At 43.7% G+C, this 27,375-nt stretch overlaps 1 protein-coding gene across 1 annotated transcript; it reads right to left on the reverse strand.

Annotated features, from left to right (window-relative positions):
• Window positions 1-1,646: 1,646 nt before the first annotated feature.
• On the reverse strand, window positions 1,647-24,645 carry LOC130293913 (phospholipase A2 inhibitor gamma subunit B-like). The gene is made up of 5 exons (XM_056543181.1): window positions 24,489-24,645; window positions 6,741-6,857; window positions 5,124-5,270; window positions 3,595-3,729; window positions 1,647-2,660 (listed from the first exon to the last, which is right to left on the reverse strand). The coding sequence occupies exons 1-5, from the start codon at window positions 24,538-24,540 to the stop codon at window positions 2,470-2,472; spliced, it is 642 nt and encodes a 213-aa protein (XP_056399156.1). The 5' UTR covers window positions 24,541-24,645; the 3' UTR covers window positions 1,647-2,469.
• Between the last annotated feature and the right edge of the window lie 2,730 nt (window positions 24,646-27,375).

Genomic DNA, 27,375 nt, shown 5'->3' on the forward strand with positions numbered 1-27,375 from the left:
ACCACGCTATCTTGGTCCTTTCAAAATTCTGTGTCAAATTAATCCTGTCTCTTATAAACTTCTTCTTCCTCCTTCTCTTCGTATCCCTAATGCCTTTCACGTCTCTCTTCTCAAACCACTCATCCTCAACCGTTTTTCTCCCAAATCTGTTCCTCCCACTCCTGTTTCCGGCTCCTCGGACGTCTTCTCGGTCAAGGAGATTTTGGCTGCCAAAAAGGTCAGAGGAAAAAATTTTTTTTTAGTAGACTGGGAGGGTTGTGGTCCTGAAGAGAGATCCTGGGAACCTGAGGACAACATCCTTGACAAAAGTCTGCTCCTCAGGTTCTCAGGCTCCAAGAAGAGGGGGAGACCCAAGGGGGGGGGTACTGTTACGCCGAGCGCTCCGGGTTCCCGCTCCTCCCCGGAGCGCTCGCTTCACCTCCTCCGCTGCAGCGCCCCGGTCACGTCCTCTGACCCGGGGCGCTGCGATCCTGCTGCTAGCCGGGATGCGATTCGCGATGCGGGTAGCGCCCGCTCGCGATGCGCACCCCGGCTCTCCTACCTGACTCGCTCCCCGTCTGTTCTGTCCCGGCGCGCGCGGCCCCGCTCCCTAGGGCGCGCGCGCGCCGGGTCTCTGCGATTTAAAGGGCCACTGCGCCGCTGATTGGCGCAGTGGTTCCAATTAGAGTTATCACCTGTGCACTCCCTATATTACCTCACTTCCCTTGCACTCCCTTGCCGGATCTTGTTGCCTTAGTGCCAGTGAAAGCGTTCCTTGTGTGTCCCTTGCCAGTGTTTCCAGACCTTCTGCCGTTGCCCCTGACTACGATCCTTGCTGCCTGCCCCGACCTTCTGCTACGTCCGACCTTGCTTCTGCCTACTCCCTTGTACCGCGCCTATCTTCAGCAGCCAGAGAGGTGAGCCGTTGCTAGTGGATACGACCTGGTCACTACCGCCGCAGCAAGACCATCCCGCTTTGCGGCGGGCTCTGGTGAAAACCAGTAGTGGCTTAGAACCGGTCCACTAGCACGGTCCACGCCAATCCCTCTCTGGCCCAGAGGGTCCACTACCTGCCAGCCGGCATCGTGACACCTATCCTGCTTCGGACAGTTCCTGACTTGGACAGAGGTGTCAGCAGAGAGCACTGTGGTTAGACAGAAAAGAAATTCAAACAGAAAAGAACTTCCTCTGTAGTATACAGCAGCTGATAAGTACTGGAAGGATTAAGATTTTTAAATAGAAGTAATTGACAAATCTTTTTAACTTTCTGGCAACAGTTGATTTTAAAAAAAAATTTCCACTGGAGTACCCCTTTAATCATAGACCACTCATCAGATCAATGTCTGTGCTGTGCCAACTTTTGTACATTTTGTCTATTTTTTTCAGCCAGGAGTATTGTGCTGTTGGATCTTTGTCAGAAGTAGCAGGATATCCGGCTAGAGAAAGGAGTTACACACATTCTACGACAGTAAAATGGTAGGATTTTTTTTTTTTAAATAAATGCTATTTAGAAAGTTGTTTAGTTATGCATTTTGGAAGCAAATGTACAATGAAAGCACAAACTCCGTCTGAAGGTGTCCTGCACTGACTTACGGTCAATACTCTGATCTGTTAGCTAGGTTATTGGACTGTGTACAAGTGCAGGTTTAACAAAGAGTCCAGATGCGTTTACTTAAAAACGTGTTTATTAGTAATTTCATTTATTGTTCCAATAAGGAAGATAAAACAAACAGCGAAATGCAATTACAGCAACATTTCAAAAACCACAGCGAATCATGGTGATAGCAGTATAAGTGTACGCAACCATACATAAGACGCATCCCCCAGGTCAGCAAATCACTTTGCCAACCTGGCGGTATGTCTAAGGAACTACGAGTCCCATCATGCTCAGCCAACCAGACAAGAGCCTGCTGGGACCATTCAGCTGTTGTCATATTGGAGGACTTCTGAGGTGTGCAGTCCTAGAATAGCTGGAGAGTCCTGGGTGACCCAACTCTAAAGAGTCATGGTTTTCTTATGACTCTTTATTACCTTGCACAGTAAAGGCTAGGGCATCCTATTATTTGGCTGTTTGGATTCTATCACTTGCTATCTACTATGGTGGCAGGGCGTTGTTTGCAAAGTGGTCACCTCAGAAGCCGTAATAATGTGTCCGGTTAGCTTTTTCAGCACTATTGTAGCCATGCAGTTACTGTTGCACATGAACCATGTAGTAGTATGATTTCCCATATACTGTACAAGTTTGTCTGCTTTGGAATATAGGTCAACATTGTTCTGCACATAGGTGTAACATACGTGTATAAATGAATCCGAGCTGTTATATAGATATACCTGGCTTTGCAAATACACAGCGGTTAAACATGCATTGCCCTGCTTGTATACTGTGGGTACATCTCCGCAATGCAATCTTACCCGGGAAGGATCCACATGAAGTCCCCATAGGAATGGACTTTTTTTCTTTTGCGGAAGATAGGGAAGGGTTGATGAATATTACGATAGCAGTTTGAGCATCGCAATGAGGATGGCGACAGGAAACAACAGACCAGGCAACATGGACGGCGCATGGTTGGCACAGTCAAATTTTGTCAACAGGGTATGTTCAAAGGGCAGGGTAGAGATGTCCTGCATTGTGCACATGTTTTCGGTGGCACAGACTTGGAATACATATTTGTTTTTTTCCTCTGTTGGAAAGATAAAGAGTGTTAAGTCTGAAAACACATTATTACATCATCATTCAATCAGTGATGGCCATTTTCCCATCTATGAAGCAGTATAACTGCAAGCCCATATCACTGTTAAACTAGAAGGGGTTAGGTTTGGGAAAGCTGAGGGACGACCCCTGTGGCAGCTCTTGTTGGTTGGAGATCACTAAAGATGCCTATACACATAAGAGCAAAGTTGGCCAAAACCAAGGGACGATCTAAGACGTCATGTGTATGGGTGTGTACTGTTGAGGAAAAGAAGAAGTGGGCATGTTAAATTTTAACAATTTTCACTACCACTAAGATTCCGACAACATCCACTTCCTCTCTCCCCATTGGGAACACATGTATGAAAGCTGAGGGATGATCCCTATGTAAGCTATGACGGCAGCTTGTGTTGGTTGGAGATCACTAAAGATACACATATAGGCAAAGTTGGCCAAAACTACCAATTTTGCAGGGACCATCTGAGTCATCTCATGTGCATGGGCGTGCGTTGAATGATGATGTTGGGGAAACATAGGATTGGGCATGTAAAATTTTACCAATTTTGACCACAACTTAGTTTCTGGCAGCAGCCATTTCCTCCTTTCCCATAGGAAAAAGGTGTATGAGAATAATGGGAGCATTCGGCTGAGGTTGTTTGAACTGCAGAGAAATTACATGTAGGCTGCCGTTACGTGACCTGCATTGAGGTCAGTTCTGGAAAAGTCCATCAAATTTGGTGACTGTTGCGTTACATTATGTTGCATGCCACAATGTGACCACATTGACAATTCCTACATGCAACATTGTAATCTTCATCTTGCGTGACCAGACTTGGTGTGTAGCCCTAGCGCTAGGGTAGCAATGAAGGGTCACACAGGTATGAACGGGTATGTATAAAAGGTTACCGCACGTTTCATGTACTTACTGTCTTTGCTAGTGTAGGTTGCACACTTCTTCTCATCTCCAGTGCACTTGATTTTGCTTGGGTTTTTGCATTTGTTGCTGTTGGCTTCATAGCATGTATCGCACTCAACCTTATTTACGGTCGTGGTTTTTGGTACTGGCAGGGAATACAGAGAGACATGCTGTCATTTAAAGTATTTAAAAAAATAGTAAAGAAAAAGAGTAGAAAGCAGAGTGTTCACACTGGGACCTATGATTTAGTGCTACATATTCCCTATTACTAGTATCACCATTGACTTACATCAGTGTCCCCCAACCCGTGGCTCTTTAGCTGTTGCAAAAGTACAACTCCCAGCATGCCCGGACAAACGTTTCACGTGTCGCTACAACATGGCTAAAGTGACAGGTACACTTTAGAACCCAACGGCAAGTGTTAATTGATTTGCAGCGCCTATGCAGGGTAAATTAAAGTATACCTGTCACGATATTAAAAAGATAAATAAATAATAGAAGGCTCCTGGCTTACTCTTTATCTAGTGCTGATTCTGTCCATGTGCTTAAATATTGTTTATTATTCATTTATGGCTCCTAAATCCCATTCCTTTGTTGCTTACATTTCAGGCAGTTCACTGAGGAGGAGGGGGCTTTCCCTTGGTTGCCGTCACATCTCATGTGGGAACTTCCTCCCTCACTCCTCAGAGCTGATAACTGGCTGCTCTAGAACTGGACAACACGTCTCGGGTGTTCTCACACCTTCCTCAGGTCCACAACAATAATTTTGCGGTGTTCTGCTCGTGGGTCCCTTTTTATTGGCCACCTATACACAGGAACACACGAGCAGGACACTGCAAAATTATGGTTGTGGACCTGAGGAAGGCGTGAGAACACGCCGAAACGCGTTGTCCAGTTGTACTTTTTACGTACGAATAAAATAAAAGAATCCTGTGTATCCATTGGCATCCTGACTTATTTACACAGTAGCGCTTAGGAGACAGAACCCCCACATTTTCTGTGCTTCTATTCCCTTCAGGTGCCCACTGAGACATGGACATGCCTAAGTCCTCCAGAGAGAAATATAAAGGTCTTGAACAGGGACGCCCATCTCTATTAAAGGGGTACTCCTCTGCCCCAGCGTTTGGAACATTTTGTTCCGAATGCTGAGTGCAGGCAGCGAGGTTGTGAACTCAAATAGGATTTTTGAAGATGGGTGTCATTAATCTGGACATCCCCAATAAGATGGGAACACATGCCTGGATTTTATTGGCTGGTATGATGAGTGGACCACACAAGGAAGGAAATTGAAGCTATTTTAGAATTTGCAGCATTCATGCTACTGGCAGATTCATAGGATAACCTAAGGGTGTAAAAGGCATAGAGGTTCCCGAGAGGGCCCAAAATGGCCCATATGAGGAGACAAGTACCAATGGCACCAGGCAGATGGAATCCTTGTTGTAGATTTAGCATTGGGGCCCAGGAGCCACAAGTTACCCTTTATGGATGATTCCAGAGATTTCCCATACATTTCACCAGTACAAGTAGACTTAGAATTACCGTCAGTTAATTGGCATTTTTCTTTGCTAGTGCAGCACTGGATGACGGCGTACAGGTTAGTGCCGTTCAGGGACAGGCTATATGTGGTGTTGCACATGTCCTTGGTTCCGCATGATTTGACGATCCGCTTTGTCACTGGTTTACCTTCTGTTTTTTGGTAAAGAAACGCAGATATTATTTTAAGAAAACATCAAGACATCTGTGAAAAACACACATAGGATAACTACAGCCACAGCAAAATAAAATTGGGGAGATTTATTAAAACCTATGACCAGTTGCCCATAGCAACCAATCAGATCACTTCTTTCATTTTCAGAGGCCTTTTTAAAAATGAAAGAAGCCATCTGATTGGTTGCCATAGCAAGTACTGGAAGGATTAACATTTCTAAATAATTGACAAATCAGTTTAACCTTCTGGTACCAGTTGATTAAATTTTTTCTTGAAATTGCTTTATTATATGTTAGATGTGTCATAAAATCTTGATTGGGTGGGGAAGATGGTAGAAGCAAACATTATAATTCATTCATTGGTGGGCAAACTCCCTAAGGGTAGAGTCACAAGTAACGCATCCGCAGCATATTTCACGGTGCGGTTGCGCCGATAGCAGTCACAAGAACGAGTTCCCTGCTGTGACCCGGTAGCTCGTAGTAGCGGAATTCCTGCTGCGCATCTGCTACAAGCAAGCACTGCGTCTAAAGAGGGAAATCTGCAGCTACGAGCAGACACACAGAGCTACCCAGCGGCACAATGGGACCTCACTCTTGTTACTGCTGTTGGCATATCAGCAGCATGAAATACGCTGCGAGTGCGCTACGTTGGACCCTAACCCAAAAAGAACTATCTCATCACATACAGTTCCTCTAATACAAGAACCACCATAGCGATTAGCTGAGGTTGCTCATTTTTTCTGCAGTGGCCACTACAGGTGCAATGTAGTATTACAAGCGGCTATCCAAATAAATAGATAAATAAATGTAAGACTCCTTCCACCATCATAGTTTTCATATGCCTTAAAGGGGTAATCCAGTGGAAAACATTTTTTTTTTTTGCCAGAAAGTTAAACTGATTTGTAAATTAGTTCTATTAAAAAATGTTTACCCTTCCAGTATTTTTTAGAAGCTGTATGCTACAGAGGAAATTCTTTTCTTTTTGAATTTTTTTTTGTCTTGTCCACAGTGCTCTCTGCTGACACCTCTGTCCGTATCAGGAACTGTCCAGAGCAGCATAGGTTTGCTATGGGGATTTTCTCCTGCTCTGGACAGTTCCTGATACGGGTATCACGTGTCAGCAGAGAGCACTGTGGACAAGACAAAAAGAAATTCAAAAAGAAAAGAATTTCCTCTGTAACTTACTGGAAGGGTAAAGATTTTTCAATAGAAGTAATTTACAAATCTGTTTAACTTTCTGGCACCAGTTGATTAAAAAATAAATAAATAAAAATGTTTTCCACCGGAGTACCCCGGAGACATTCCCTTTAATTTGTAGGATACAGGGGTGGTTGCAGTACACCGGCGCCAATGTCATTTTCAATAAGGAGGATTAAAGGAGTTACATCAGAACCATTCATTCACCAAAATACAATGATCTTCTATAGAGAAGGAAAGGCCAAGACTTACGTGTGTAGATCTCAGTGATGTTGGCGATGCACGTATCATGGGCTTTTTCACACTTTTTTTCATTTTGGGTACAATCCTTCCCTATGTCGTCACAGTGATAGCAGGACAAAGAAAAGGCTGCGGAAACAAGACACTGAATGTGATCATATAGGAAAGAAGTCGTAGACACACAGCGTCAGAAACCCATACAAAAAACAAAAGGAGAAAAAAGCGGATATACTAAAATGCAGTGCACACCGTAGGTGTGCACTGCATTTTAGTATATCCGCTTTCTTCTCCTTTAGTTTTGTGTATGGCTATTGGGATATACTGCTTTTTGATATGTACTCTGATATAGAGGTTTAGCCCCCATGCTTTTGTGTTTGGTTACAATACATACATACAAGACAATTCTTATGACTGCTTGTGATTCTCCCATAGTCAGTGCATTTAGTGCCTGCCGACACGCCGCTGAGACCCCCCGCTCTACTATTTACTATCCTGCTAATAGGGAATACATTTTGAAGTAGTGGAGTACCCCTTTTATGTTTTTGCAGTGCATTACATATACAGCTGAAGTCAGCCTCCTGACCAATCTCCTCTCCAGGAGAAAAGAGGTAGACCTATACTTGTTCTAGTTAGTCTAGTCTGGCCTTTACCAGAGCCACTTGTCCCTCAGGTTTGCTTATCTTGAGGATACTTAAAGGGGTACTCCGCCCCTAGACATCTTATCCCCTATCCAAATGATAGGGTATACGATGTCTGATCGCAGGGGTCCCGCCGCTGGGTATCCCCGCGATCTCAGCTGCAGCAGCCCCGAACGGACTTTGCACAGCCCTATGACTGGCAGTGCGGGGCGGAGGCTTGTGACTTCACGGCCACACCCCTTCAATGCAGATCTATGGGAGGGGGCGTGACAGCCATCACGCCCCCTCCCATAGACTTGCATTGAGTGGGGGCGTGGCCATGACATCATGAGCGGGGCGTAATCGTGATGTCACGAGCCTCCGGCGCTGCTCCCGACGTTCTAAACGAACGTCGGGTGCAGCTGGGAGATCGCGGGGGTCTCCAGCGTCGGGACCCCCACGATCAGACATCTTATTCCCGGTCCTATGGATAAGGGATAAGATGTCTCAGGGCTGAGTATCCCTTTAAGTTTAGTGAGCCTAGGTAATGCTAATATCAGGCATACCTCCTACATTAAGACCACAAGTTGTTGCTAAGCAGTAGCTGTCCCTACTTCACGTTCCATTCCCATTGTGATGAAACAGTCAATAGCCTTTAGTCTTGCTAGTGTGAAAAGCTAGGGGAAAGATGAGTTGCAATGATCAGGGCAGTAGTCCCTGATATGTCACATAGCTAAATAATGCCTCCTAAAGTTCCTTAGTAAACCCCACAATATCCTTTTGAAGCGGTTATTTACAAAAAGCCCAGTAAAAAGACTTCTGAGAGCCAGGGTTTCGGTGAACAACTGTAACTTTACTTACCTCCTGATCCAGTTCATTATAATACAGATACAATATGAAAAGGATTCCTTTAGGGTCGGTCCATAGGAGTGGTCTTAGACCCATTGAGGCCCACCAGGCAAGGTGCTTTATTCTTTAGCTGCGGTGGCGGTCATGGCCTCAGGTGCAGTTTAACTCCTACATTAATTGGTTAGGAGTCTTAGGCTAGGTTCACATCAGCGTATTAAATCTGTTCAGTGTCTGTTCATGTAGTTGAATGGATTCCATTTTGAACAGATGATTAACCGATGCAAACTGTCCATTTTTTTAAATGATCTGTTTGAAATAACATTTATATCAGCCTGCATCCGTTTTTTAAATCAGTTTATACAGTATTGGGGCCCAGTTTGTCATACTGCTGCTCAGCCAATCATTGACCGCAGCCAGTGATTGGCTGAGCAGCAGTATGACACATTGGGCTCCAACGTCACTCTTGGCCCAAGCACCACACCACAGCTTAGGAAGAGTATTGCAGCCGGGGACTGGAGCTTGTGCTCTGACTGCTGATTTTGTACAACACCACTATTTAAGTTTGATCCTTTTCTTGCTTTGTCTTGTGATTTTGTACTTTATTTGCCTGTCTGTTGCCGACTTGGCTCATCTGACTATTCTGACTGTGCATTTAGGGTGGATCGTCCAAGTAGGTAGAGACAGTAGTTTGGAAAAGCTTCAGGATTGCACTGTTCCCTCCCTCGGATATGACACCTAGTGTTATATAGAGGCCACCTATAGGTCACTAGAATTCTAGCCTTGTTGTTACAAGGATGTACCTTGTGTTTTTGTGGTGGCCCAGAACGGGATGGTGTTTCCCTGTACCTCTCCTGCCCTGTCAGGCAGTGTCCCTTCATGTCCCCAGGCCCCCCCTCCAGTGTTGCCCACAGTGTACATATGTTATACATTAAAAGTGTAATGTTTCTTTAATTGCTATGACCATGTGACTGTTACCCAGGAGGCACTAGTGACGAGGTGACCCCCCAAGTGACCTATGGGCTCCTTGTACAGCCCCCTATAAAACCAGGAGAGGGGCTGCAATCTCTCTCTTAGCTCTCTCTTAGCTCATTGCTATTCCTACTGAGGTCCAGTGCAGTTGTATCAGAGCAATGAAGGCCTTAAGCCTAAAGTCTGTAGCCACAAGTCAGCTCAAGTAAGCTCAAAGTCATCTTCATGTCAATTGTCAAGTCAGTCAAGTCAAGTCTTCTATATAGTCACCGTGGCCTGCACTACAGTGTCTCAACATACTGCAAGTCCCAACAAGTGTGTGAGGTCCCCCTGTGTCACTGGTCACCTCCTTGGGATACTGGCTGTACTCCATAGACTATATCACCTGTCTACCCTCAGTAAAGCTACCGTTGTCCGTAACTTGGCATCAGGGTCTTCATTGCCCCTGTGCCTAGGCCAGGACCAGCGGTATTACCTTCGGGTGGTTAAGGTTAAACCTCGCCCTTGCGTCATGACAAGAAGGGGTTAATAACATCTGCCCCCCAGGGTTACAACATCTGCCCTACATTGCAACCTGCTGACACCACATTTTAAAGGGGTAACTCTAAAGTTACTTTGTGTGGTTGACTTTCTGTACATTGTGACAGGGTTGTGACCCCAGCAGAGTATTTACTGTATTGGTACCAGATGATAATTCCATAAAGGACTTAGATATTTCTGCATTCTTCTACGGCTTTGTGCATCATCTGTATGATGTAAAATCCAACTATTGGCTGACCTATTTGCAGGCGAGCCTTTCATCTTGGCGACTATTTTAGTACTTCGAAGCAGGCCATCGCCCCCTGATATTAAGTGAAATGAGTCAGCGCCGGAGGGAAATGACTGAAATAATGCGTTCTGATCTGAATTAGTGAATTAGGACAGAACTTGAATGATCTTTATATGGAACAATTTGTTATTAGGCTTCTCTGCCTTAAAGCAATCAATCACCCATTTTCTTTATTTTTATTTTATTTTCAGATTTTTTTTTTGCTGGCCTCAGACTGCTTGCTATTAGACCCAGTGTCTCTATTAATAAGATCTATGAGCAGGAGGTGTTGTCGTGTTGACATCGGTCTTTCTCACTTTATTCCTGTAACTTCATTAAATTAAAAGACACAGAGATAGATCCTCCAGAAATCTCTTTATTGTGACTGGCCGGTATGACCCAACTGATCGAACATTGAAGGCTTAGAAGGGCTAGAAAACTTTTTCGCTGTTTCAGAAGAGAGAGGAAAGCTGCTGTCCATCCAGCACCTCAATTGTTACCGTAAAGCCCACCATAAAAGAAAAAACATCCAAACCTTCAGATTTTATCAGGATTGGTCTATTGTGGATGGTAGCCTCTCTACTTACTCTCCCATGATGGTGTGGTATCCCGGTACCGGACCTTGTACCGTACCTTGTGTGCTAAGTCCCCAAAGTCAGAGTTCCTGTGTATCGGTAGGATCCTCCTAGTGGGATAACCCCTTGTCACCTCTTCCTTCTTTAATTTTATATCTTGGATGTGTATAATTGTATATAATTTATATATATGTATAGTACTTCCAGGACCTTAGGTCACATGACTAATAAGTCTAGGGTTAGGTTAAGCTTAAGGACCTTCCAGGTCACGTGAGTGGGTCACATGATGTACCACAATGCTTTGTGAAAGGACTGACAGTTGGTGGGAACCAATAAGCTGTGAGCCTTCCCCCTTGCCATATAAGGACACTGTATCCAATCCTCGCTCTCTTGGGTTCCGGACTAGCAGAGAGAGAGAGAGGAGTTCCGTGTATACCTACAAGACAAATCTAGGCCTGAAGCCTGCTAACTTCAGCCGAATATAAAACTGTGAGTTCAACTAAACTCAATCCTAAATCTACGTGACTACTGAGCCTAAACTAAACCCTAAATTCAGTGGAACAGGTCAAGGTCCCAACCAACTGTGAGGAACCTAAAGTCCGGTCCTCTGTAAAGACTGTTACTCCTGTTAACCTGCTTAAAAGTTGCAGTAAAGTTATTTCCAGTTTACTAAAATTCCGGTTGTGGACAATCCTTTATTCCTCCCTATCGTTCCTGGGATGGGTGGCGGTAGGATATATATATACTGAGGAAGAACCCGCACCCTGGCGTCATGACAGTTAAGGGTTAATCAACCACCCTTTCATCACTGCACAGCTACACCCTACCTACCCTACATCCCCACAAGCTCACCACAATGGCAGATGTTGAGGGACATATGGCTCAGATATGTTGGATTTCAATTGCCTTTCAAATATCTGTCATACAACCACTCAACTGATCGTTATTGAAGGTGTATGGACCCCTGCTCACACACAGGAGTGTAATAGTTTTGATTTTGCAGCATGGCAAAACAAAGCCATAAAGCGACAAACTAGTGTTTGCTTGTTCATCAGCCGACCGCTGGCCCAATTACACAGAACAATACCAGCCTCTCTGTAATAGGGCCCCAAGTAGCTTTTCCATTCACTACTCTAGCTAAACTGGGTTGCTGTAAGGTCAGCTATATACAGACGTGGACAAAATTGTTGGCCCCTTCCATTAAAAACAGAAAAAACCACAATGCTCCTGAAATAACTTGTAACAAAAGTAATGTGATAAAAGTAATAATGAATGAAAACTGATGAAAATTAACTGTTGAAGATCAGACATTACTTCTGAATTTTGGTTCAACAGAATCATATTGAAAAACAAAATCATGAAACTGTCCTGGACAGAAATGTTGGTCCCTGAACTTCGTATTTGGTCGCACAACCTTTTGAGGCTGTCACTGCGATACAGCGATTTCTGTAACTCTCAGTGAGACTTCTGCACTTGTCTCCAGGTATCATGGCCCACTTCTCATAAGATCCTGCTCCAGCTGTCTCAAATGTGAGGGTGTCTTCTCCAGACTGCAGGTATCTCGGCCCACTCATTATAAGATCCTGCTCCAGCTGTCTCAGGTGTGAAGGTGTCTTCTCCAGGCTGCAGGTATCTTGGCCCACTCCTCATAAGATCCTGCTCCAGCTGTCTCAGGTGTGAGGGTGTCTTCTCCAGACAGCAGGTAACTTGGTCCACTCCTCATAAGATCCTGCTCCAGCTGTCTCAGGTGTGAGGGTGTCTTCTCCAGACTGCAGTTATCTTGGCCCACTCCTCATAAGATCCTGCTCCAGCTGTCTCAGGTGTGAAGGTGTCTTCTCCAGACTGCAGGTATCTTGGCCTAGTCCTCATAAGATCCTGCTCCAGCTGTCTCAGGTGTCCTCTCCAGACTGCAGGCATCTTGGCCCACTCCTCATAAGATCCTGCTCCAGCTGTCTCAGGTGTGAGGGTGTCTTCCCCAGACTTCAGGTATCTTGGCCCACTCCTCATAAGATCCTGCTCCAGCTGTCTCAGGTATGAAGGTGTCTTCCCCAGGCTGCAGGTATCTTGGCCCAATCCTCATAAGATCCTACTCCAGCTGTCTCAGGTGTGAAGGTATCATCTTTTGTCTGCAAATATCTTGGCCCACTCCTCATAAGATCCTGCTCCAGCTGTCTCAGGTATGAAGGTGTCTTCCCCAGGCTGCAGGTATCTTGGCCCAATCCTCATAAGATCCTACTCCAGCTGTCTCAGGTGTGAAGGTGTCTCCTCCAGACTGCAGGTATCATTGCCCACTCCTCATAAGATCCTGCTCCAGCTGTCTCAGGTGTGAAGGTATCATCTTTTGTCTGCAAATATCTTGGCCCACTCCTCATAAGATCCTGCTCCAGCTGTCTCAGGTGTGAGGGTGTCTTCTCCAGACTGCAGGTATCTTGGCCCGCTCCTCATAAGATCCTGCTCCAGCTGTCTCAGGTGTGAAGGTGTCTTCTCCAGACTGCAGGTATCTTGGCCCGCTCCTCATAAGATCCTGCTCCAGCTGTCTCAGGTGTGAAGGTGTCTTCTCCAGACTGCAGGTATCATTGCCCACTCCTCATAAGATCCTGCTCCAGCTGTCTCAGGTGTGAAGATATCATCTTTTGTCTGCAAATATCTTGGCCCACTCCTCATAAGATCCTGCTCCAGCTGTCTCAGGTGTGAAGGTGTCTTCTCCAGACTGCAGGTATCTTGGCCCACTCCTCATAAGATCCTGCTCCAGCTGTCTCAGGTGTGAGGGTGTCTTCTCCAGACTGCAGGTATCTTGGCCCGCTCCTCATAAGATCCTGCTCCAGCTGTCTCAGGTGTGAAGGTGTCTTCTCCAGACTGCAGGTATCTTGGCCCGCTCCTCATAAGATCCTGCTCCAGCTGTCTCAGGTGTGAAGGTGTCTTCTCCAGGCTGCAGGTATCTTTGCCCACTCCTCATAAGATCCTGCTCCAGCTGTCTCAGGTGTGAAGGTGTCTTCTCCAGACTGCAGGTATCTTGGTCCACTCCTCATAAGATCCTGCTCCAGCTGTCTCAGGTGTGAGGGTGTCTTCTCCATACTGCAGGTATCTTGGCCCACTCCTCATAAGATCCTGCTCCAGCTGTCTCAGGTGTCTTCTCCAGAGTGTAAGGTTCAGCTTCCCCACAGATGGTCAATCTGGTCTATGAAAATGGAAATAAGCGCTCCATAGAACAGTATTGTTTGGACCCAACATGTGAGTTTAGTATATAAATTGGTTGCTCACCCTGGGTGGTTGTGTAAGCACATACACAACAATGGAAAAGGTATACAAGGTAGGTCGTCTGCTGCTCTCCGGAGCATATGCAGCAATAGGATCTTTGGCTTCAAGGGAACCCGGCTCACGGCGCTGATCGGCCAGACAGGTAGATAGACTAAAAAAAGGTTTATTGACCAGAATGCAGCGCGTTTCGCTGCGCATGCGCAGCTTCCTCAGGCATCTTCCTCATGGTTCATATAAGCCACTTCACAATAGTAAAATGTTTTGCTCTTTCTTGTTTTGCTCTTTCTCCGGTGTTTTAGCTGTGTGTTTTGGGCCATTATCCTGTTGGAGGATCCATGACCTGAGACCAAAGCTCCTGACACTGGACGGCACATTTCACTCCAGAATGCCTTGATAGTCTTGAGATTTCATTGTACCCTGTACAGATTTAAGACACAGTGTGCCAAAGCAAACCCAAAACCCAACCGCTCCTTCTCCATGTTTCACAGTAGGCACAGTCTTCTTTTCTTTGTAGGCTTCATTTTTGCATATGTGAACATAGAGCAGATGGGACTTGTCAAAAAGCTCCAGTTTTGTCTCATCTGTCAAAAGGACAAGACACAAAGCTTCTTGTAGAATGTCCTTTGGACAGATGAGGCAAAGATTGAGCTTTTCAGAAGTCACATCAGCTCTATGTTCACAGATGCAAAATTGAAGCCTACAAAGAAAAGGACACTGCACCTCCTGTGAAGCATGGAGGAGGCTTGGTTATTTTTGGGGCGGCCTTGTGGGTTCTTCCATCTTTAAAGGAAGGGTTACCTACAAGTCTGTCCATGTCTAGAGACCAGTATACCTAAGTAACAGTGGAATAAAAGTTTGGCAGGAGGGGACGGGGCGATGCGGTTTTCCATTTTGTGCCGTGATCTGCAGAATAATGATTAATCTTGTTTCATACTAATTGTTCTTTTTCCAAACATCTACCTGGTTGAAAATAGCCCGAGATGCATTCAGGATCCCCTGGGCATTTGGCAAAAGTACATCCAGTACTGAGAGTATGAGCCTCTATCGATCGCCATAGTAAATCATTTCTCCTTCTAATATAAATCTACGTAAAATGTGGAGTGACTCAAGGATACTTTACTGTGTGTTATATTATATCCTTTTATCTGTCCATATTCAGACCAGCATTCGTTGTTGTGATGGCTGGCCTTGGAAATAGACAGCAGGCTATCTGTACAGTGTACTATAGAAAAATGGGGGAAAAAGAGCATGTGCCCCTAGTGAAACCCACAGCCAAAAGAAAGGTAACATGCTACATTAATCCGATGTAATACCGCTGAGGGCGCAACACCCGAACCTGCATAGAAGCTCGTTTCCCGCAAGACTGCTGCTTCCTGATCCTTAGCTGATCCAGGCATAACGGGCGGTATAAGCGTATGATGAAGAAAGAGCAAAGATCTGCGGATGGCGCTAACTCCCCAATAGATACAGAGCCAGAGGCGTAACTTATAGCTTCTGGGCCTCAATGCAAAATCTGCAACAAGGCCCCATTTATAATACTGGTCTCTTATAGGGCAGATGTACCTTGGGGCACCCTTAGGCACCAGGACCCAGTGTGACTGCACCCCCTTTAGTTATACATGGACAGAGGCGTAACTTGTGGCTTCTGGGCATGATTCAAAATTTGCCACAGGGCCCTATGTGCCATGTACATTGCTCAAAAAACATATAGGGAACCCTTAAACAACACAATGTAACTCCAAGTCAATGACACTTGTGTGAAATCCCACTGTCCACTCAGGAAGAACACTGATTGACAATCAATTTCACATGGAACAGACAACAGGTGGAAATTATAGGCAATTAGCAAGACACCCTCAATAAAGGAGTGGTTGTGCAGGATGGTGACCACAGACCACTTCTCAGTTCCTATGCTTCCTGCCTGATGTTTTGGTCACTTTTGAATGCTGGCGGTGCTTTCACTCTAGTGGTAGCATGAGACAGAGTCTACAACCCACACAAGTGGCTCAGGTAGTGCAGCTCATCCAGGATGGCACATCAGTACGAGCTGTGGCAAGAAGGTTTGCTGTGTCTGTCAGTGTAGTTTCCGAAGCATGGAGGTGCTACCAGGAGACAGGCCATACATCAGGAGACGTGGAGTAGGAGCCCGTAGGAGGGCAACAACCCAGCAACTTTTTTTTTTTTTTTTTTAATCAACTGGTGCCAGAAAGTTAAGCAGATTTGTAAATTACTTCTATTAAAAAAAATCTTAATCCTTCCAGTACTTATTAGCTGCTGAATATTACAGAGGAAATTATTTTCTTTTTGGAACACAGTGCTCTCTGCTGACATCATGAGCACAGTGCTCTCTGCTGACATCTCTGTCCATTTTAGGAACTTTCCAGAGCAGCATATATTTGCTATGGGGATTTTCTTCTACTCTGCACAGTTCTTAAAATGGACTGAGATGTCAGCAGAGAGCACTGTGGTCATGATGTCAGCAGAGAGCTCTGTGTTCCAAAAAGAAAATAATTTCCTCTGTAGTATTCAGCAGCTAATAAGTACTGGAAGGATTAAGATTTCTTAATAGAAGTAATTTACAAATCTGTTAAACTTTCTGGCACCAGTTGGTTTAAAAAAAAAATAAGTTGTCCACCGGAGTACCCCTTTAGGAGACACTTTATGTAAATTACCTGGTATCTTGAACAAGAAGTCGGGGGCCACCATCCTATAATGCCCACCCCTTAAAGGGGTACTCCGGTGAAAACCTTTTTTCTTTTAAATCAACTGGTGGCAGAAAGTTAAACATATTTGTAAATTACTTCTATTAGAAAATCTTAATCCTTCCTGTACTTATTAGCTGCTGAATACTACAGAGGAAATTCTTTTCTATTTGGAATGCTCTCTGATGACATCACGAGCACAGTTCTCTCTGCCGACGTTATTATAATAATAATAATAACACTTTGTTTATTGTTGTCCTTAGTGGGATTTGAACCCAAGTCCCCAGCACTGCAAGGCAGAAGTGCTAACCACTGAGCCACCTTCTCATACATCTGCTATGCATGGTTGCTAAAATGGACAGAGATGTCAGCAGAGAGCACTGTCCTCGTGATGTCATCAGTGTTCCAAAAAGAAAGGAATTTCCTCTGTAGCATTCAGCAGCTAATAAGTACTGGAAGGATTAAGATTTTTTAATAGAAGTCATTTACAAATATGTTTAACTTTCTGCCACCAGTTGATTTAAAAGAAAAAAGGTTTTCACCGGAGTACCCCTTTAAGTGCTGGTGGATTTGAAGACACTTTTCTTACCCACAACCCCCCTTTTCTTCCTACCCCCTGACAACGCTGTTTCTGGATTGCACTACAATGGATTCTCCTGACCTCAATTCTTACTTTTTCTCCGCGCCACTTGAACATTTCATATTTGTTTTGTTTCTTTTTAGTTGCTGTGTAGTCTGGAAAGTGTTCTCCCTCCCTTGTACACTGTGTTGTGATTTATTTCTTGTTAAAATGTTGTATAAAAACAATTTACATAAAAATAAAAAATAAAATAACGGGAGCTGATCTGTTATCACTATGACAGCCCTAGGCCTGTTCTAGGCCTCTGTGACTGCCGTGACCAAAGGCTGTCCGGGCATGCTGGGAGCTGTAGTTTTGAAACAGCTGGAGTCACCATGGAAAACATCTTTCACTATGTGCAGAGATGACGAGCAATGATGGTTTACATCAGTGTTTTCAAACCAGGGTGCCTCCAGCTGTTGCAAAACTACAACTCCCAGCATGCCCGGACAGCCGAAGGCTGTCCGGGCATGCTGGGAGTTGTAGTTTTGCCACAGCTGGAGGCACCCTGGTTGCGAAACACTAATTTACATATTAAAGAGGAACTCCGGTGTAAAAAAAAAGTTAAATCAACTGGTGACAAAAAGTTAAACAGATTTCTAAATGACTTCCATTTAAAAATCTTAATCCTTCCAGTACTTATCAGCTGTTGTATGGTCCAGAGGAAATTGAGTAGTTCTTTACTGTCTGACCACAGTGCTCTCTGCTGACTTCTCTGTCCATGTCAGGAACTGTCCAGAGTAGGAGCAAATCCCCATAGCAAACCTCTCCTGTTCTGGACAGTTCCTGACATGGACAAAGGTGTCAGCAGAGAGCACTGTGGACAGACAGAAAAGAACTACACAACTTCCTCTGTAGTATACAGCAGCTGATAAGTACTGGAAGAATTAAGATTTTTAAATAAAAGTAATTTACAAATCTGTTTAACTTTTTGGCACCAGTTGATTTAAAAAAAAATGTTTTCCACTGGAGTACCCCGGTTTAAGGACCGGTGAGAAAACCGTATATGGGGCAAAAATGAGCCGACAGGAGTCGGCGTTTAACTCCGGTCAGCTCATTGAAATACATTACATAGGGGCCGCATACGGCAGGGATACTAAAGCGCCCGGTTTTAGCTCTCCCCAGCAGTATGTGGTCCCGTATTGCCTAAAACATGATGTGAACCAAGCCTAAGTAGGATTCTCGCTCAGCCTAGACGAGTGTGCATGGCATGGAGGGTCAGGAGAGATACTTGTCGACCATCAGCTACCGACGGTCTATGACCACAGATGTGATTGGCTATAATTGTACACAATAACATTAAAAAAAAGGTCAAATCCATACATCAGTGTCACTGTAGCAGTAATATGAAAAATAATATTTGTCTGTGAAAATACATAAGTACAGATGTAAGGAGAAGAGTACTGAGGATAGAACGGATCTAAAGGCTTCTCTAACATAATCTTCTTGTTTCAAGTCCTTTTGCACTGACCCATTTATACAAGACCTGTCCCCAACCTACAAGATCTGAATCACAACTAGTACAAATGACCCCCTCCAAAAGACCCCAAACTGACTACAGACCACATGCCACATTCTATACATAAATATATTGACCTCAGGACAGATACCTCTATATACAGACCCCATACTTCTATTTATATGGTCCACAGATCAGACCTCCCTTTATACAGACCAAAGACCAGACCTTCATTTATACAGACCACGGACCAGACCTTCATTTATACAGACCACGGACCAGACCTTCATTTTTTCAGACCGCGGACCAGGCCTCCCTTTATTTATACCACAAACCAGACCTCTTTATATACAGACCACAGACCAGACCTCCCTTTATACAGAACCCAGACCAGACCTCCCTTTATACAGACCACAGACCAGACCTCCCTTTATACAGACCACAGACCAGACCTCCCTTTATACAGACCACAGACCAGACCTCCCTTTATACAGACCACAGACCAGACCTCCCTTTATACAGACCACAGACCAGACCTCCCTTTATACAGACCACAGACCAGATCTCCCTTTATATAGACCACACCTCCCTTTATACAAACCACAGACCAGACCTCCCTTTATACAGACCACAGACCAGACCTCCCTTTATACAGACCACAGACAAGACCTCCCTTTATACAGACCACAGACCAGACCTCCCTTTATACAGACCACAGACCAGACCTCCCTTTATACAGACCACAGACCAGACCTCCCTTTATACAGACCACAGACCAGACCTCCCTTTATACAGACCACAGACCAGATCTCCCTTTATACAGACCACAGACCAGACCTCCCTTTATACAGACCAGACCTCCCTTTATACAAACCACAGACCAGACCTCCCTTTATACAGACCACAGACCAGACCTCCCTTTATACAGACCACTGACCAGACCTCCCTTTATACAAACCACAGACCAGACCTCCCTTTATACAGACCACAGACCAGACCTCCCTTTATACAAACCACAGACCAGACCTCCCTTTATACAGACCACTGACCAGACCTCCCTTTATACAGACCACAGACCAGACCTCCCTTTATACGTACCACAAACAAGACCTCCTTTTATACAGACCACAGACAAGACATCCGTTTATACAGACCCCGGACCAGACCTCCCTTTATACAGACCGCAAACCAGACCTCCCTTTATACAGACCACAGACCAGACCTCCATTTATACAGACCACAGAGTAAACCCCCTGCCATACAGAGCAAACCACCTGCTATACAGACCCCAGACCAGACCTTCGTCTATACAGACCCCGGACCAGACCTCCCTTTATACAGACCGCAGATCAGACCTCCCTTTATACAGACCACACCTTCCTTTATACAGACCACAGACCAGACCTCCCTTTATACTGACCCCAGACTAGTTCACCCTTTATACAGACCAAAGACGAGACCTTTGTTTATACAGACCCCGGACCAGACTTTCGTTTATACAGACCGCAGACCAGGCCTCCCTTTATACAGACCACAGATCAGACCTCCCTTTATACAGACCACAGACCAGACCTCCCTTTATACAGACCACAGACCAGACCTCCCTTTATACAGACCACAGATCAGACCTCCCTTTATACAGACCACAGACCAGACCTCCCTTTATACAGACCACAGACCAGACCTCCCTTTATACAGACCACAGACCAGATCTCCCTTTATACAGACCACAGACCAGACCTCCCTTTATACAGACCACAGTCTTGCAACAGTTGGAGGCGCTCTGGTTGGGAAACACTGGTATAGGTTATGGTACAACATACCAAGAGTCGGAGGATTGATTTGATAAATACTGGCATTGCCGGTATTTTTAATATAAAAATACAGGCAAGGCGGGCAAAATACCGGCTGTGCTGGTAAAATACCGGTCAGGTGGCAACCATAGATGGCGCCCCCCTGAGGCTCATATTTATTATAAACTATTCACACAATATACAGTGAGTATATAAAGTTACTAAGCACAGCTGGAATGGATTCAGGAAGTCAATTACTTTGTCGGACTCTCGAGGGGCGGCTGCCAACGGGGAGATTGCCTTTTGCCGTCTCACTAATGGGTGTGAGGTCACAGCGGGGAAAAAAGATCCATTACACTTCAGTTTTCTATCTGCAATTGTAGATACCCAGAGAAATAATAATCCTGTGTCACTGTTATCTGCAGCAGCTGAGGTGTGGATTGTGGTGTTCTGCAGCAGCTAAGCTGTGTATTATACTGTTATGCAGCAGCCAAGATGTATATATTTAAGGGGTATTCCAGGAAAAAAATGTTTTTTCTTTTATATCAACTGGCTCCAGAAAGTTAAACAGATTTGTAAATTACTTCTATTATAATTTTTTTAATCCTTCCAATAATTATCAGCTGCTGAAGTTGAGTTGTTCTTTTCTGTCTGGCAACAGTGCTCTCTGCTGACACCCCTGTCTGTCTCGGGAACTGCACAGAGTAGAAGAGGTTTGTTATGGGGATTTGCTTCTACTCTGGACAGTTCCCGAGACAGGTGTCATCAGAGAGCACTTAGACAGAAAAGAACAACCCAACTTCAGCAGCTCATAAGTACTGAAAGCATTAAGATTTTTTAATAGAAGTAATTTACAAATCTGTTTAACTTTGTGGAGTTGATATATATATATATATATATATATATATATATATATATATAGATATATATATATATATATATATATATATATATATATATATATATAACGTTTTTTCCTGGATAACCCCTTTAAGGTTCTGTGGCAGCTAAGGTGTGTATTGTGTTCTGCAGCAGCTGTAGTGTATTTGATGATGTTCTGCAGAATCTGAGGTGTGTATTATACTTTTCTACAGAAGCTAAGGTGTGTTGTGTACCATGATGTTTTGCTGCAGCTTAGATTTTATTGTAAGGTGTATTAGGATGTCCTACAGCAGCTGAGGTTTGTAATAAGATGTTCTGCAGAAGCTAAAGTTTGTAATATATGGTTCTGCAGAAGCCGAGGTGTGTTATATGGTTTTATAATTTTCTACAACATCGTTGGTGGGTATTATGATGTCATACAGAAGCTGAGGTGTGTTTTATCATGTTCTGCAGCATATGAGGTGTGTCTTATGATGGTCTGCAGCAGCTGTAGTGTGTATTATATGGTTCTGCAGAAGCTGGAGTTTGTATACTGATGTTCTGCAGCAGCTGAGGTGTGTAATATGAGACTCTACAGCTGCTAGGGTGTGTGTTATGATATTCTGCAGAAGCTAAGGTGTAGATTGTGATGTTCTGCAGCAGCTGGGGTGTGTATTATAATGTTCTACATCAGCTGAGGTGTGTATGTTCTACTCAGCTAGGGTGTGTATTATGATATTCTGCAGAAGCTAAGGTGTAGATTGTGATGTTCTGCAGCAGCTGATGTGTGTATTGTGATGTTCTGCAGCAGCTGGGGTGTGTATTATGATGTTCTACAGCAGCTAGGGCGTGTATTATGATATTCTGCAGCAGCTGAGGTGTGTAATATGAGACTCTACAGCTGCTAGGGTGTGTGTTATGATATTCTGCAGAAGCTAAGGTGTAGATTGTGATGTTCTGCAGCAGCTGGGGTGTGTATTATAATGTTCTACATCAGCTGAGGTGTGTATGTTCTACTCAGCTAGGGTGTGTATTATGATATTCTGCAGAAGCTAAGGTGTAGATTGTGATGTTCTGCAGCAGCTGATGTGTGTATTGTGATGTTCTGCAGCAGCTGGGGTGTGTATTATGATGTTCTACAGCAGCTAGGGCGTGTATTATGATATTCTGCAGAAGCTAAGGTGTAGATTGTGATGTTCTGCAGCAGCTGATGTGTGTATTGTGATGTTCTGCAGCAGCTGGGGTGTGTGTATTATAATGTTCTACATTAGCTGAGATGTGTATTATGATGTCCTACAGAAGCTGAGGTGTGTATTATGAGGTTTTGCAGCAGCTGAGGTGTGTATTATGATGTCCTACAGAAGCTGAGGTGAGTATTATAATGTTCTACATCAGCTGAGGTGTGTATTATGAGGTTCTGCAGCAGCTGAGGTGTGTATTATGATGTCCTACAGAAGCTGAGGTGTGTATTATGAGGTTTTGCAGCAGCTGAGGTGTGTGTTATGAGGTTTTGCAGCAGCTGAGGTGTGTATTATGATGTCCTACAGAAGCTGAGGTGTGTATTATGAGGTTTTGCAGTAGCTGAGGTGTGTATTATGATGTCCTACAGAAGCTGAGGTGAGTATTATAATGTTCTACATCAGCTGAGGTGTGTATTATGAGGTTCTGCAGCAGCTGTAGCGTGTAATATAAGATGGGCGGTATAATGCAAGACCCTGTTGTTCTTGAACTTCTAGTAGATATAAGTCTATCAGTGGTTCCAAAAGTGATCTGTGGCAGCCTACCTCTACGGAAGAGATAAGCGGCATCATAGCAGCGCCACTTATCTCAGCATATAATCGTCCGGTTTTGACGAAACCTGATGTTTATACAGATATTATTTACAGGTGTCAATGGAACATATCTATGAATGTGCATTACACTAATCTTAATTATGATAAACACATGGATCATAACTTAATGCTCTCAAATACGGAGAAAGGAGCAAATAGCGCATCATCGGCTGTCACTATTGTCAACGATCAGGTCCTGGGTTTGGTTCTGGTAACATCTGTATGGAGTTTGATATTTTTTCATCATCTTTGTGTAGAGATTCTCCATGAATCAATAAAAAAAAAAAAAATTATATATATATATATATATATATATATATATATAATTATAAATAAATAATTACATATATATATATATAAGTATGTAAATAATAATATAAATAATAATTATATATATATATATATATATATAAAAATAATAAATAAATAATAATTATATATATATAAATAGTAAATAAATATATAAATAATTTTATATTTATATATATATATATATATATATATAAAATAATAAATAAATATATATAAATAATAGTTTTATATATATATATATATATAAATAATAATTTTATATCTATATATATATATATATATATATATATATATAGATATAAAATAATAAATAAATATATAAATAATAATTTTATATCTATATATATATATATATATATATAAAATAATAAATAAATATATAAATAATAATTTTATATATATATATAAAATAATAAATAAATATATAAATAATAATTTCATATATATATATATATATATATATATATAATAAAATAATAATAATAATAATTATATATATATATATATATATATATATATATATATATATATATATATATGTATCACAGAAGATAAATCTGCTTCCTTAATTCAGTGTCTTCCCAAAGTCCTATCTGATTCCTGCGTCTCTCTTTCCGCTCCATTATCGTCCGGATGCAGAAACCCAATCTGTTTTAATGTGCGTCACAGGCAGACATTGCCCAGACACCCCGAGTCACACTGGATAACCCAACGTTTCCCAACCAGGGTGCCTGCAGCTGTTGCAAAACTACAACTCCCAGCATGCCCGGACAGCCGAAGGCTGTCCGGGCATGCTGGGAGTTGTAGTTTTTGCAACAGCTGCAGGCACCCTGGTTGGGAAACACTGGCGTAACCACACGCAAGCATCTCATATACAGACAATGGAATATATGCTTCCAGTAGGGTCTGCAGAGACTCTTACCTGGCAGTCAGCTATAGACGTAGCAGAGCTGATTTTGCACGTAGTGGGGTTACCTGCCATCCTGTTGTGTATGTACCACAGATAACATCACGATGAGTTGCATTAAATGACAAACTCAGCTCTGCCGCATCTGTTAAGCTCGCTACTCTTTATGCCAACACACACAATACGTAGACGGGCTCACCTCCTTCGAGTAAGCCAGCCACCAGGCAGAGGACAGCTACGGCCGATACCATGGTGATGCTCTGCAGTGCTCGGGATGCTGCGATGCCGTTTGAACGCTCTGGATCATCCCATCCTAAGGGTGTGGCATTTTATACGCAGAATGCCAGGGTGGGTGGGTGAGGAGGGGGGGATGATTGCAAGGATTTTGTAGACAGAGACAGAGAAAGAGAGGAGACCAATGAAAGTCGGGCAGGGGATGGAGCGTGCGTCATGCAAAATGTTAGCAGCACAATCATTCGGCCTATGTTACTTCTACAGCAGTGTTTCCCAACCAGGGCGCCTCCAGCTGTTGCAAAAACTACAACTCCCAGCGTGCCCGGACAGCCTTTGGCTGTCCGGGCACGCTGTGAGTGGTAGTTTTGCAACAGCTGGAGGCACCCTGGTTGGGAAACACTGTTCTACAGAAAGGGGGGGGCACCTGGATAGTCTCTTGTTTTTTGGCCAGGTGTCCCCTCTTTAGCCCCAGTACGAATGTAAAAGCAATTTCAGCACCGAAATAGCTGACGAAATAGGAAAACCCAAACCATGTACCATCGAAGTATTATAAGATGCCACGTCCGCACTGGAGGTTACCATTAGTGTTGAGTGCGAGTATTCGAAATGCGAATTTTTAACGTGAATATCGGCACTTTGTGAATTTTGCGAATATTTAGAATATAGTGATAAATATTCGCAATGCCGAATATTTTTTTTTATTTTTTTTTACTTTTTTAAATCTCATTTTATGCGAATTTAGGCGAATATTTGTGCGAATATCGGCACTTTGCGAATTTGCGAATATTTAGAATATAGTGATATATATATTTTTTTTTAATCTTATTTTTTGTGAATATTTATGCAAATATTTATGCGAATATCGGCACTTCCAGACTGGACACTGATCCCTCCCTAGGTGATATAATTGGGCATGCGCACTATGCGAATTTTATTACGAATTTTCGCATGGGAAGAAAAAAGAGAACGAACATAGAGAATTTCGCGAACATAGGATGAATATTCATCCATATGTTCACGAAATATCGCAAATTTGAATATGGCCCCTGCCGCTCATCACTAGCTACCATATCCATTCCTATTGCCCCCAATTACCTACCAATGCACTGGTGAAGATCAATCTGCTAGATCACTGTCTGTCTGCTATCCATCTATAGCCCAGTGGGTAGTGCCATATAGTGGGCAGAGCCTACGCAGGCCTCGTGGTGGTCAGCTAATTTTTGTTTGCAGCAAGGTTGGTTGCAGCAAGGTTGGTCCAAGGTTTTTGCTATTGCACTCTTTATGGTAAATAAAAAATCTTTTAATGTACTTTGTTTAGAAAATAAAAAAAATAATTTTTCTATATTTTATTTGTGTTTAAAAAAGCTGCCACTAGGTGTCTCCCTAGGTGTCCCCCCCCCCCCCCCCCCCCATCTTTTCCACAGGCTTTGGATTCCTGCTGGCCTGGCAGAAGTCCAAACTCAGGAAATGCAGGCTGGAGTGCTGAGGGGTGTGTGTGCAGTCTTAGCCAATCATAGCTCATCTCACACTGAACAGCTCTGGGCTGTGTAGAAGAGTGAGGGAGGAAGTTCTCCCCTGTATGGCTTCAGATGATGTCACACCTGCTGGGGAACGCCCCTTCCCCAGTCTGAGCAGAAAATATAGAGCAATATCAAGGTAGAAAACTAAAAAATAATAAAAATGAAGGAAGTCAGCTAGAAAAAGTGGACTTCTATAATAACAAGGGTGACTGGCGGCAGGACATCAATGATTAGATCAGATTGCTCTTAAAGGGGTACTCAGCATTTGGAACAAACTATTCCGAATGCTGGAGCCGGCGCCGGGAGCTTGTGACATCATAGCCCCGCCCCTCATGACATCCCGTCCCATCGCACCCCCTCAATGCAAGTCTATGGGAGGGGGAGTACGCCCCCTCCCATAGACTTGCATTGAGGGGGCAGGGCGTGATGGGGCGTGGCTATGATATCAAGAGCTCCCAGCGCCAGCTCCAGCGTTTGGAACAGTTTGTTCTGCTGAGCAGCGGAGTACCCCTTTAACCAAGGGGAACACCCAGTGGGTTCCAAAGCCTAATCTGCATAACTTTTTAAAGGGGTACTCTGGTGGAAAACTTTTTTATTTTTTATTAACTGGTGCCAGAAAGTTAAACAGGTTTGTAAATTACTTCTATAAAAAAGAAAATCTTAATCCTTCCAGTACTTATTAGCTGCTGAATAATACAGAGGAAATTCTTTTATTTTTGGAACACAGAGCTCTCTGCTGACATCACAAGCACAGTGCTCTCTGCTGACATCTCTGTCCATTTTAAGAACTGTCCAGAGTAGGAGAAAATCCCCATAGCAAACATGTGCTGCTCTGGACAGTTCCTTAAATGGACAGAGATGTCAGCAGAGAGCACTGTGCTCGTGATATGTGAGGGTCTGAGGTTCACAAAAACTGCTAACCCCCGATAATATTTGGGGTTGGAAATTTGTGTGAACCTACATGCCGAATTATAGATTACTGTTATCTCAAACCATGTGTTGAAGCCTTCCCCTCATATATATGTGACCCCACTGATGTACTTAACCTGCCTAGAGGGTCTGAGGTCGGAGGAGGACATGTTTTTAGCAGTGAGGTGGAGTCACTCTAAACATGAGGATGGGTTGTGATTGTGCAGGATCTTTTTAAAGGGGTACTCTGCCCCTAGACATCTTATCCCCTATACAAAGGATAGGGGATAAGATGTCTGATCGCACTCCACGATCTCGGCAGCAGCACTCCAGACATCCGGTACACAGAGCGAACTTTGCTCTGTGCTGGATGAGTGGCGATGCGGGGTGGAGGCTCGTGACACCACGTCCGCGCCCCACTCG

This window comes from Hyla sarda, chromosome 10 (genome assembly GCF_029499605.1).
Source record: "Hyla sarda isolate aHylSar1 chromosome 10, aHylSar1.hap1, whole genome shotgun sequence".
In the NCBI taxonomy this organism is placed as follows: Eukaryota; Metazoa; Chordata; class Amphibia; order Anura; family Hylidae; genus Hyla; species Hyla sarda.

Coding starts and splice junctions, on each gene's coding strand:
- LOC130293913 (XM_056543181.1), bottom strand. CDS start 24,540: ATGGTATCGGCCGTAGCTGTCCTCTGCCTGGTGGCTGGCTTACTCGAA. Junction 3,730..5,123: donor AAAATGCCAATTAACTGACG/GTAATTCTAAGT, acceptor ATTCCCTGCCAG/TACCAAAAACCACGACCGTA. Junction 2,661..3,594: donor AACCTACACTAGCAAAGACA/GTAAGTACATGA, acceptor TCTTTCCAACAG/AGGAAAAAAACAAATATGTA.